The 13,309-nt window shown below is 37.4% G+C and overlaps 1 protein-coding gene across 2 annotated transcripts; it reads right to left on the minus strand.

Moving 5' to 3' along the window:
* Window positions 1-1,331: 1,331 nt before the first annotated feature.
* Window positions 1,332-4,872, minus strand: LOC106955559 (N-acetyllactosaminide beta-1,3-N-acetylglucosaminyltransferase 3-like). Of its 2 annotated transcripts, none has more exons than XM_015045822.1 (2): window positions 4,716-4,872; window positions 1,332-2,900 (listed from the first exon to the last, which is right to left on the minus strand). In XM_015045822.1, the coding sequence occupies exons 1-2, from the start codon at window positions 4,721-4,723 to the stop codon at window positions 1,742-1,744; spliced, it is 1,167 nt and encodes a 388-aa protein (XP_014901308.1). In that variant the 5' UTR covers window positions 4,724-4,872; the 3' UTR covers window positions 1,332-1,741. The 2 variants fall into 2 exon arrangements, with proteins under 2 accessions (XP_014901308.1, XP_014901309.1); XM_015045823.1 differs by lacking the exon at window positions 4,716-4,872 and adding an exon at window positions 3,488-3,751.
* Window positions 4,873-13,309: the final 8,437 nt, after the last annotated feature.

Genomic DNA, 13,309 nt, shown 5'->3' on the forward strand with positions numbered 1-13,309 from the left:
GAATATCCCCTGGTGGTGATTCGATTTATGTAGGCCAACAAATAAAGAAGTCGTCCACATATGACCATAAAAATAAAAATGTGTCAGTGATGAAGGCCAAGGCTGCTGTATCCGGTGCAATGATGTGTAATGAGTTTTTTTTTTTTTTTCCATTTTTACATCCTTGTTCTCGAATGATCAAGATGATAAACATGTCTGTAAAAAACAACAGATAAGGAATGCGTTCAGTCAAATAAAAACAAGAAATGACATGTATTCAAACAACCAGTTCACAGTGAAGAGCAGAAGAGAAGAGAATAATGTGGCTATTACAGTGACTAATATTTTTAGCTGGTTAGACACAATAAAATAATCTCTGTAATGACTAGTCTCAATCTACCCAGACACAACCTCATACTTGAACCATTGAACCAGAATGTTGTTTTGTTGAATTCACACAGTTTCCACGCTGCTTTAGCCAAATGTTAGCGCTACAGATGACCGTTGACTTCGATTGCACATGTGGTCAGCCCAATCTGTGTGATGTTAGAAAGTTGTGATTTCTGGAGCACAACTGTTTGTGATTTGCTACGATATTATAAACTGATCTCCCTTTGACAAACATTTGTGCCACCATCTTTACTTGATCTAATTCTTTTAAATAAACGCAAAATTCTGCACTTTGCATGTAACCCGATGTGTTGTTTCTCCCTCTGCAGATATCTTTTGTAAAACAGTCAAGGATTGTAAATCACCTAATTTGGGGCCCCAGAGGTCTTGGGGCCGACAGCATCTGGTCTGCGATCAGTTTCTTTATTAAAATCAGTCAAGGAATATGAGGCAGCTAACTTGGGATTAGCAGCCTGGTTTGGGGATCTGTGATTTGGGGCATTTGGCTTGGGGCTGTTATTATCTGGTCTAAGTCCAGCTTTTTTATTAAAAAGAGTCTTGGACTGTAAGGCATCTTATTTGATATTAGCAATATGGTTTTGAAACCAGAAGTTATAGGCAATCGGCTGCGAGGCTGCAGTTTCTGGCCCAGGACCAGCGTCTTTATTATTTTTGATACTGTAATACCAAAAGCTCCACATTAGAGCCAATAACCTTTTTAAATGTTGTAAAAAAATCAAATTGAATCTTTTTTCTCTCGATTCTAATCTGGTGTAGTTGGTGTTTGGCAGAACTAAATCTTTGTTTTCTGCATGAGCCTTTCCTTTTTAACATCTCAAACTCTCGCTAGACAGTTTTATATTTCGTGTGAAATGGCAGATTACCCTCCGGTTTGGCTGGATTTTTTTCTTCTGTTATATAAAATTTTTTTTAGATGCTTTGGATAAATTTTATGAGACACCAGACCCATAACCTTGTTTTATTAAGAACTTTAAAATACATACAACATCCTTTACATCATGTACATGAAATAAAACTCTGCTTGCCATATGCACATTTTGAACAATGATTTGTCTCCATAATGACAATATTTAATATTTATCAAATAAATTATATGTATATCCCCACCATCTATAAGTTTGAGCCAGTTTTATTTCTGTAAGCTATAATTGAAAACCCATATGTTGTGAAGAAACTTAAAAAATTGGTTGTACATTCAAATGTATGAGTGGAAAATCAAATTCCGCTCCAGAGAAATTCAGAGGAAAAACCACTGCTGGAACCAGCTGATCTGGATCTACAACAGGATCTGCCTGGCTCTAGAGCAGACACTACTGTAGTGGGGGAAAAAAAAACAAAAAAAGCATCCAGTTTACAATCTGAAATTGAGAGGGGCACACCGAAGGTCTGGGTCATGAATTCTGTGCCACAGAGTATACATCTCGCCTGACAGCATTCTGTGCACAAGAAGCATTTCTTTAAAGAAACAAGGGTCAAACTCATCAACATTCTTGCCAGGAACATGCAGACCAGCTGTTCTCACTCCAAGATGGTGCTCCGGTTTAAACCCTGCCCGAGCCAGACACATTCCCATGTAAACGTCGTCAATCGGAAGAATGGGGATGGAGTGTGAGTTGGCGTAAATGACCGAAGCCGTGTAGCCAGACAAGAGGAAGCCCCCACCACCGCAGTAAGCAGGGTATAACTTGGACTCATAGAGCTGCTCTGGAACGTAGTATTTACTCTGTGGCGAACGGATGGGTCCTACGTTGTAGATCAGATGACCTGCAAACAGGTGCTTCCTTCCACCTTTGCGTTCAAAGTTTTGGAGATACATAACCATGTTGTCCGTGTTGGCAAAGACATCGTCATCACCATTAAACAGGAAGTGGGCCTGTGGGCAGTTTCTCTCCATCCACTCCAAAAAGAGCATTTGCTTCAGCGTGAGGTTGTAAAACGTGTCCTTGAAATCCCACTGGATTATGTCGTTGTACTTGCTTTGCTCCAGCTTGAGGAGTTGGTTTAGTCTCTTCTTCTCATAACCCGTGCCCATCGTTCCTGAGATGAAGATCCTTCGGATCCACACGCCGTTAGACAGTCTCTCCTTGGCCCAGGTCTTGCGCAGCACTTCTCTGCGGTCATAGTTCACGGCAGAACTTTTGATGACCAGTAGAAGGAAGACATCAGATGATGCATTGGCTCCACCACACTTGTTGGGTACGTCAAGTAGCATGGGAAAGTGTCGGCAGTGACGGTAGTAGAGGAGGTCTTTAATGTTAGTAGGTAGTGAGCTGAAGTTCTGGATCTGTTCAACAGATATATTTCTTTCACATCTTGGTATGGGGTCAATTTTTGAGGATTCTCTGACTGAGGACAGCATGTGACATTCATAGTTTCTGATATCAATTTGAAGTTTGTTGTCTGAGGTGGAGAGATCATCAGAATAGTAAAACAAAGTGACCAGCATAAGAGTTCCCACCATCGCAGAGGTTACTGCACAGACTTCTCTCTGAAATGGTCTTTTACCAAACCTGCAATGCCAAAAAAAAGACATCTATTAATAATAGTGCTGAACTGGCAATTGTCAAAGTATTTCTTCCACTGGCTCTCAAAAACATGCACACTCCTAAAAAATGTATAGGTTTTAGAGATTTAAAAACCCATTCTAAATTTTCTCCAAAACTTAGTGTTTGAAATAAACTAATATTATTTAAGTACAGAAAAGTCTCACTTAACTCTTGGATTTTTACTTTCAGCTATGAATAAAACATCAGCAAAATTATTGGACCTTCCCTACCACCTCCCACCCTTTTCCCAATAGATGAACCTCATCTTGTTTTTGTTTTTTTCATTTTGATTTTCATAGTTTTCAAACATATTTACTTTCTTTCAGTTTAATTGCAAATGATAACTGTCACAAAAGTAGGGAAAGGATTTATCATTGTAGACAGTGTTGATAATCATACAGAACAGACACTTCAGCTTTGTGCTCCTACAAATTAAGACTTATATTAACTTTAATTTAAAAAAAGACTAAGAAAAAGATTGAACAGAAGTTAAACATTGACATCATACAACTTAAATACTAAGAAGTCTGAGTGAACCCTTTGATTCTTACGTTCAATTGTAAATAAAATGTGTCACGATTGGTGTTGGTTGGTGGTGAGAGACGCAGGTAGACCCAGGTTGTGATGAAGAGGATGAATTTAATAATGATGTAGCTCAACATAGTCCAAGTCAGGCAGCACGGCAGGAACAATTATCACACAGCTAACAACCGGTAGCAACTAACAAGTGAAACCAGAGCTTAGCAAACCAGGACTGTACAGTTCTACGGGAAAGCATTAGACAAACTGACATTAGACAAGGATCCGACAAAACACAAAGACAACAGGTGGACTTAAATACACAGGGAGGGTAATCAGGTAAGTAGACACACCTGGGGAGCAATCAACAGGGAAGACAGACTCACAAGGGAAAATGAACTAAAACACAGAAAACCTCAAAAATAACTACACAGAAAACACAGATCATAACAAAATGTCTTTCGAAGTTTAGGATAATAAAGCTAAAACAACCCAAAAAAGTTTCAGATGTAGACATTTCATAAAAAATGTGCATAAAATTTTCTTTTGTTTTTTAAGTTGTGTTGTGGTAACACAACATTCCAACATTCATCTGGTTATCTTTGTTTAAAAAAGTCCTCTCTTCAACAGTTTCAGCAAAAATTAAAAAAATCTCTTACAGGAACTTACACAAAATATTTGTCAAACTGCCAAGACCTGTGGAGCCACAAATCAACGTTTCTTGAAACTTAAACTCAAGGAAGACTTTTATCTGTTCTCTAGATCATGACTGCAAACTGTTGAAGCTTTTAAAAGCTTCAACAGCAAAAAAAACCCTGCTGGAACGTTTCTATCTGTCTAAAAAGCAAATGCGATGTTTATAAACTACATTGAAAAATGTCTTAAGTGAAAGACTAGTATTTCTAAAAGAGATAAAATTTCCTTGTTTTTTTTTTTAGCTCTCAAACACATTTTTTAAAATTCTCATTTGCTCTTGATCCCACACATAACAGAAAATAATCTGTAAGTATTACCATGATTCCCCAATAGTAAGTAATTTTTTTTTTTGAAAAAAAAAAAAAAAATTATTAGAGCTACTCTTTATTCAAATGACTTTCATGATCAGAACAGTATGATAAAATATAATTAGAGATTTTAATAATTTAAATGCCACAGCTCTTGTTGATCTTTTCTTTTCATATAAAGTACAAATAATTATTAACAAATCAGACATGAAAATTAAAAAAAATATATCATATGAAATAAATCAGGAATAATTACCTGAGCATTTTGGTAGATCTGTAAGTTGTTCAGTAGATCTCAGTCAGATAACAGGCAATGCAAGTGCAGGGCAGATTATGCAGGAAACAAGTGTTGTGCTTGAGTTCATACGCCTTCCCTTTACCCAGGGTTTCGTCTGTCAGGCGACGAGAGGCTTGGCATGTTACATAAACACACAAGTCTATCAAGAAGAAAGACTGGAATAATTTTTCTTAACTTTTTATTGTTTGTTGCTGTCATTACAGAAATGGAGGAGTTAAACATTTTGTTTTTGAAAGCAGCTGCTTGACAAGAGAAGTCCTGAGCTCATGTAGTCCAATTAAATATTTTATATTCATGAAAAGCTCACAAGCTTTTCATAAATCAGATTTAATCCTGAAAAGAAATGTATTAACCTGAACATACGGTAATAATTTATACTGAAAGAGTAACTTCCCATTTTTTGAAAATCAGTTGGATAATTCCTTCCTTCCTTTTTTTTTTTTTTTCTGAAAACCCATACATGAAAAGTACAATGGATAAAATCAAAAGTACAATATTGGAAAAATACATTTAGAATCATACCCTTGAACAAATCCTTCTGTCATGTCAGGCGGCTCTTTTCCAGGTCTTCCCACTGGAAACTTGGACATTTTCACTTCTGAGTTTAAACAAAACAATTGCAAAATTATCATTCATACCTGTGTTGTTACAGAATAATTGCTTTCTGCTCCATAAATTACACATTAAATGTTATAATGAGTTTGGGTGAGATGTGAAAACAAGAAATTTCCTTTCTGGACATTTAGTTGCTCTACTAATCCTTCATGTGTGATTTACTAAGTCATCTCTTTTAAAAACGAATTCCTTCCCCAGCTTGCTGATCCAGTTTTAAACAGTTTTCTTGCCTTCTGCAGAGAAAACAGGCTTTTTCCCTGAAGCAGATTTCCCAGCAGTGATGCATCTTCCAGTGCTGTGGTTACACGCCTCAGGCAGGTATTCTACACCTTCCTCCCCCACACAAAGTCATGAACTGATTCTTGAACCTGGGAACGTGGTAAAGGTATTCGTTAAGCAAATAATCAGGAATTTGCTTTCTGTTTAGCATGGTTTTCTTGCTGCCAAAGTCATAAAATGTACAGAAAAGGGTATATACTTCAAATTATGCTTGAATGGTTAATAAATCTCTCATATCTAAGTGTTCCTCTGTGATTAACTGTGTAATTATGCTTTGATTCATGTCAAAGAGTTGAATAAACAGTGGATCACACATTTGCCTGACATTTGGTTACATAGCCCCAAACTACATGCATGCATGTGGAGAACATACAAACGCTCACAAACAAAAAGCTCAGTGACACAATTCATCCTCATCAAGAACTTAAAATCAGTTCAGTCAGGTTAAAGTCAATTAATTAACATTCACAGTTCCCCAGCTAAAACCTTTTAAATTCTTAGTTTACAGCCCCCACCACAAACTAGGCACCAATAATTTGTCATATTTCGGATGACATAAAGTTTATAAATATAGATGTAGGTCAGAACGTCATTCACAAGTTATCATATCAGGTGTATCACCTATCACCCAGCGTTTGTAAGCTACTTTAAATCTGTTTTTGTCATGTAGCGTGGATCAACAGCTGAACTGAAATACAGGCACCAGCTGGGGAGGATCAAGGTGGAATTTCAATAATGAAATGAGAGAACATCCAACAGCAGCAAACGGAGAACAGGACAGGACATGAGTGATGTTGGATGGAGGTGAGGAAATCAGGTGATTGGGAACAGCTGTGGGAGCGAGCTGAGGAAAGCGTTGGCGAAGGAACAACACTGATCTACTACAACTAAATCCAGATACGTAAGAGCAGATATCAGGAATAAATGAAGGAAGTAAACGCAATTTTTTTTTTTTTTTTTTTACCTATGTCGCAACACAGAGACATGGACTGAATATGAGACTAGATGAACAACAACAACAAAAAATCCAGGGAAAATAATCAAATCAAACACAATGGAGAAAACCAAACAACCAAGGGAAATAAAGTGACTTATTTTATAATTACATTTGTCTTGATAGTCTTTAACGTCATCAATACAGGTGTGTGTCATTTTAAATGTTTGCCGAACATTCCCCAAATGTTTATGAAGACGCAGGGGTGAGGTTTTCTGAACGTTCAATACGAACTGGGAAGCCACGTGCACAGAAGAGTGTGAAGGAGCGACAGACTTTTGGCTAAAGTGAATTAAAATGAAAATTATCTATCATTTTTAATAAAAACAATATTTGTGGTGTCACCAAAATAAAGTTACAGCCTGTGTTTCTGCTCTCCAGTCCACAAAAGCCCAGGGTTCACAGAGGCCTCCATAACAAGACGAGCCGAAAACCTCTAAAAATTAGATAAGCCTGACAAAAGCTGGCTTATGAAATCTTTGTCTGCACATCTCGCAGGCATAGCGTGTCGACAGTCAGTACATGTGACATGTAAAACGAACGGCATTTGTTAACTCGCCCAGGTTGTTCAGGAGGTCTGAGGACAAACTTTGAAAATCATTTTCTCAAAAAAAAAAGAAAAAAAGAAGAAGAAATAAATGGATTGGATAGTGCCAACGTTCAAATGGCCATGTCTTCTTCACTTCTTGTTTAGATTCTGTAAATAACTCGAAACTCCCCTGTGTAGGCATCTTCCTATTAGGCTGTAACCAGTCACATATGTATATATTTCAGCAATCAGAAAGCAGCCAGCTGGTCATTATAAAAAACAGATCAGGAATATCACATGGCATACAATTCATTCTTTTTATCCTCACGCTACATAAACATCACAATGTGTGGTATTTCTGGTGATTCCTCTAATTAAACAAATTTTCTAAAATCCTTCCGTTTGATTTGCTTCTTGAAATGCAGAATACAAACCGTGGAGACTGGAGGCCACTAAACCGAACTTTAACAGTCTAGTTTCACAGCCCATCATTAAACAAAAGATCTTTTTACATTCGTTTAAAGAAAAATATAGGACGTAATCTTGTCGCCCTGACAAGATACAGCAAGTACAGTATTTGTGCGAGTTTTAAAACCTCATTTGGTTGAAATTTTATGAGTAGTTATGACTAAATAGATCATTTGATGAGCTGAGTCATTTTACTGCCTTTGGCGATGTGCAGCAGTGCATCAAATAAGTCCACATCACTCTTTACTTTTAATGGAGCGGCATTCCTGTCAGGATTCCACCTCTTTGAGTCATCAGCTCTGAAACGTGTCTCATCAGGTTGGTACCTGATGTTCTTTTTCTGACTCTCAGCATCTTCTATCACTTCAGCACCTGTTGTACTCGTAATGAACAAAAGGCAACTGTAGTTCCGAATGTTTGCGTCAGCTGAATCGGATGTGTATGTTTGCATGTACAGTACTGACTGCAATCTGTTTTATCTGTGTAGTGTAGAAATTAGACAGATTCTGCAGAAGAGCAAAAACAAAAAAAAAAGGAAGTAATTTTCATTGACCAATTTTCAGCATTCTTAAAAGTCTTAGAATCATTAGACTCTACTTCACTATTCCATGAAGAAGGAAGTGGCCCACAGCGCCACCACAGGCAAGGAGGTGAAGAGGTTCCTCAATTAGTTTAGCTCGTTGGAGACAGTGCAGTGTGAAAGTGAACCACAGCAGCTGAAAATTTAACAAAAGTTGCGATTTTGGTCCCCAGTCGAAACAAGTCTACCGGACTATGAGGTGTGAAAGTGACAGTGATCACTCTTAAGATATTCAGTATATTTATGTTCGGGGATAGGTTTCACGTTTTACGAAAAAATGGGTTTGGGGATGTCGATGTAGTCTGAAGTCGATTTTGCACAATTTTCAGCCCTCCATTATCTGAATTGAAAACAACAGAAGACTATAAAACAACCTTGTTACCATGCAGGGAACTTCTAAATTGCCTTGATGGGATTTTCATGTATAAATGGTCAGAATTTTAAGCAAGCTGATGATCACCTGTTGCTTACAGACACAATATTTTCTCCATGTTCCTCTATTTTTGAAAATGACACAACGAATCAGAAATAATGTCCTGTAAAGCTTAGTGCCACAGAAAATAAGGCTGCCTGCTGTAAGCTCTGCCTCATCCCGTGTACGGGTGCACCGTGACCTCTCTCAGTGTGAATGCTGCACTCTCAGTGTCACTCTGACTTCTGTTTGGAGGAGTCGGGCATCTTTCTGGAGGAGATTGTTAAACGAGGTAGAAATGTGGTTGAACAAGGATTATCTGTTCCCTGCCTGCTCTGAAAAAGTCGAGCAAATTAAATACACCACATCAGACCTCATAAAATTACTTCTTCATTGACTAACTGGATGTCATTAATATTTTCAGCACCTGATATTTAATTGTGAAAGAGGATCACCAGACATGTTTAAAAGGTGAAGCCAGAGCAAAGAGAAGGAGGTTGCTATTAAAACTTAATCAAAGTTGTTTGACTATTCACACCGTGCCCTGCAAAGGGAACTTTTCACATTCTGCCACAAACTTCAATGTGCTTTATTCACACCTTTTTTGCTCTGCTATTATGCACTACTTTGTGTTACACAACATGAAACAACACAGACTTGGAAAGTGTAAGTAAAATCTCGTAGGGTTTTCAAAAGTGTTTAGAAGTAGAAGTATGGCTGACATTCGTTTTACTTACGCTGCTAAGTGTGAGTCAATACTTAGCAGAACTACAGCTGGCTGAAATTACATCAGTCTTTTGGTGTGTGTCTCCACCAGGGTTGCATGTCTAGATATGGAAATTTCTGCATATTTCTTTTGACAAAATATCTCATCCTCAGTTAGCTTGGATTCCATTCAGATTTAGACCCAGGTCTTTGAGCTGCTGTTTTGACACATAAACATGTTTCAATCTAAATTGACTCTTTCAACCTTTTGCAGCATATTTAAGATTTCTGTCCTGTTTTCATGTGTCCTCTGGGCTCTATATAGATCCAACAAAAGTTTTGTCCCTACCACTCTTTCCTAAAGACTTCATTGGTGGAGTCAGAGGCAAAATAATCCAAGCTGGGGATTTGATATCATCCCAGGCCATCAGAAGTGAATTAATGCAAACCACCAAGACTGAGTTAAATTTATTCAATGTTGGGACAAACTGCTATGTACTTTACCATCAACAGCCGATGTAAATGTAGTCTCACTACATGTACAACATCTCAAATGTAGCATCCAAGCACCCATACCAGGTGCTTGGATGCTTAAAATATTGTTTCATTGGCAGAGAAAGCGAGGACTGTGACCAGAGAGCTGAGAACAAATGATTGAAACACTGAACACAAACATGCACAACTGTGACGTGTTTGATAAAATGTGTCAAAACCGTCCTGTTTTGAATTCATCTGCCATTTCAGGACATTTATGGACAAGAAACACTTTTAAATATTTCTAAAAGTCATCTTGTCGGTCATATTTCAGTATGCACTCTCATCGATACGCAGGTATTTTGAGTGATGTTCCTGCGACACATCATTCAAATCTCTGCAGGCATGCGCTCTTCGGCATAGCACCTGTGCACAACCTGTTGCATCTCTCTGCACTGCTGTGACAGACAGCCTCCCAAAATGACAGGAGAGTCTCTGTCTTTTCCCCTTGCTGTGACAACTGCAGTCTGTTGGCGTTTTAGCCAGGCAGATACCGGAGTGAGCCGCATGAATAGCATAGACTATTATTATTATTTTTTTTAATTAAGTGTGAACCCTAACCAAATCTTTGTTCCTGCCCCTGATCAGCTGTGCCGCACATAACTGTGAGATTCAGTAAGATCTGTTGAGGGTTTAAATAAAACCACAGGTACTTTAAGTAAAATAATATATTTTTTTTTATTATGGTCAGACCTGTGACCTCATGAATCTGAGGACCATGTGGACTTTGATGAGGAGGCAAGTTTTGGCAACTGCCTGGTCACTGCTTTACAAGAAAAAATATACTGGTTTTAAATGATTATTTTTGGTGGTTGTTTACTGACTTTCAAACTGTTCAGACATTTCAGACTAATGTGTATGTCTTGTTTTGAATAAATCTGAAAATAAATACAACATACGGGTTGCTACACACATACTGAGCGACAGCGCTATATGGGCAAACATTGAGTGTTTGCAAATTAATGAAGCTTGGCAGGGGGTTTACCTGGTAGAAAAAAAAATATATATATATTTTTTATCCCAATTGTATTTTGAGTTAGACTGCTACTGTCAAAACAAAACTTTCAGTGTTGATCCTAAATTCATCTTCCCATTCTGTGACATAGCATACACTCGCTGCACCTGATTGAGAACTCTATACCTTAAACCTTAAACTGCATAGCAAATCGCTGAGTGTATTCTCCTGCTTCAGGAAGCAAAATCATCCCAAATTGTCTGACAGACAGTGAAGCTTACATTTTAGCCTGGAATTTGTTATCTGTGAAACTTTTGTTTCTTTGTAGCTGTAAATCGTAATCGCAGACAGTCTCCAGTTATTTGAATGCACACATTTTCTACTGGGTGAAAAAAAATTATTGATGTTGACACAGCTGCAAAACAAGCACCTGCTTAATTCTCAGTTTCTCTCCATCAGCTGCACCCTGCATGTAATCAACCACCTACATCTTCTAATCTTTCGCACAGTATTTAAGCTTCTTCGTTTGTGTCATTTCCTGCTGGATTCTCCTGTTTTATGGTCCTTTGCTTGCAGTTTGCCTATTCTTGGTCCCTTCATGTGAACTCTGTCAGTTTTCCTATTTATTTTCTTCATTATAAACTCTGTTACTGCCACAGAAGTATCTGCCTCTGAGGCCTCTTCAAACTAAATCATGACGAGGGTAGTCTTCTGTTTGAATAGTTCAGCTGTTGGTTATTTTACCACTTTGGGGAATTTATAGACTATGCACTATAATAAATAATATTGGGTTTTAGTCAGCTGGACTGACATAATCAAGTTAACAGAATACATTACTGAAATTAATAATATATGTTACATGAACTTCAACTTAAAGTTCTGAGAGAGAAACTAGAAATAATACATTCTTTAAACTTAAAAGCATCCTCAGTTAGTTGTAATTTTAGACTTTATTTGAGAAATATTTATTTTAAATGCAAAAAAAAATACAGTGAAAATACTGTAGGCTGTTTTGGTTTTTTATTAATTTAAATTAAACAATGTCACACAGATGATGGTTTTCTAACTATCTGTGACGAGGTAGCACAAATAGTCACTTTATTTTAAATGGGAAAAAGAGGAAAATATGATTTTTGTTTTCAAGAAGAGACATTAAAACATGTTATGCTGTTCTGTTCAAAATATTCTGTTGAGAGAAGATATTTAGATTACATGACAATGGTTAAATAAACAAGATATTTTGGAAAAAAAAATTCTACTTCTGAATATTTTTGTTCTGTCCAAATACCTTAAGAAGAAATTGATAGACAGGATCATTTTTTGTTTTGTTTTGGGTGTGGCGGCATCTCGGTCCACACTCCACTCTAGTAGATGGCGATAAGGCACATCAATAAGTTGCTTACCAACCGCCATTAAAATAAATAAATAAATAAATAAATAAATAAATAAATAAATAAATAAATAGAAGAAGAAGAAGAAGCAATGGCGTTCGGCTTACACAGCAGTGCATTCTGGGAAAATAACATGCTAGGTCTAGTCATAGACATAATATAAGGATATATAATAAAGGATAAATATAAATTCAGGATAAAGGATATATAATATAAGCTTATATTATGTCTATGGGTCTAATGGGGTATATGCCACGAGAGGTGGTGACGTATTTCCGTTTGAATTTATGCCACATAGATTGGTTCCGGGTCCTGCTTGCTCCTATTGTTTTTAGCCAAAGCTGCAAGATCTGTACCATGAAAAAGATGCAAAACTTAAAATATCTGTGAGCTACTGGTACAACAATCGAGTTTTTTGGTGTGCCGTTGTGTCCACTAATTAGCCAGTACCATCCAGTGCTTCGTTTTTTCATTTTCCTGCTGATATCAAGGCGACAGCGGACTGTAGCCAAAACTTAGCCACTACAGCTAACATACGGTTTGTAGCTGCCTGCTATTTCAAAGCTTGAGGATATTGAAGATCCAGTGTCAGAAATGGGAAGACGGAGGTTAAAAGGGAGCTGTACGTGCTTCATTCAGTGGAATAATTTGTTGGAGGAAAATAATGCAGGAGTAAATCCACTGCTACGGGAACAGGCTGAAAACAGAGGCAGCGTTTAGGCACAACTTGGTAAGTCAATACGTGTGTTGATGCGTTTGTGTTATATGGAGTATGAAATTATTTTTAGGCAACTCCTTAGCTTTTGTTTATATGACAATTATATAAAATATATTTAACATGCAGTCGGAGCGCCCCTCTGATACCGAGCACGGTAATTTAAAAACAACCCAGGGCAGCAATGCTTCAGCCCGATCCAAACCACACAAGTAGTCAGTCAGATTACTGTGCAAAACCTTCGCTTTACAGCCGTAAGTGGCACCGATCCACATGAAAAATCCAAAGAACAAGTGGTAGAAATCACGTATTTCCCGAATCCCGAAAATATGACATCTACCTTTGCTGTTTCATAATTATAATCCACATTAGAGT

The sequence above is a fragment of the Poecilia latipinna genome, unplaced genomic scaffold, assembly GCF_001443285.1.
Source record: "Poecilia latipinna isolate Pla-1442-1.1 unplaced genomic scaffold, P_latipinna-1.0 Scaffold745, whole genome shotgun sequence".
NCBI classification, from domain to species: domain Eukaryota; kingdom Metazoa; phylum Chordata; class Actinopteri; order Cyprinodontiformes; family Poeciliidae; genus Poecilia; species Poecilia latipinna.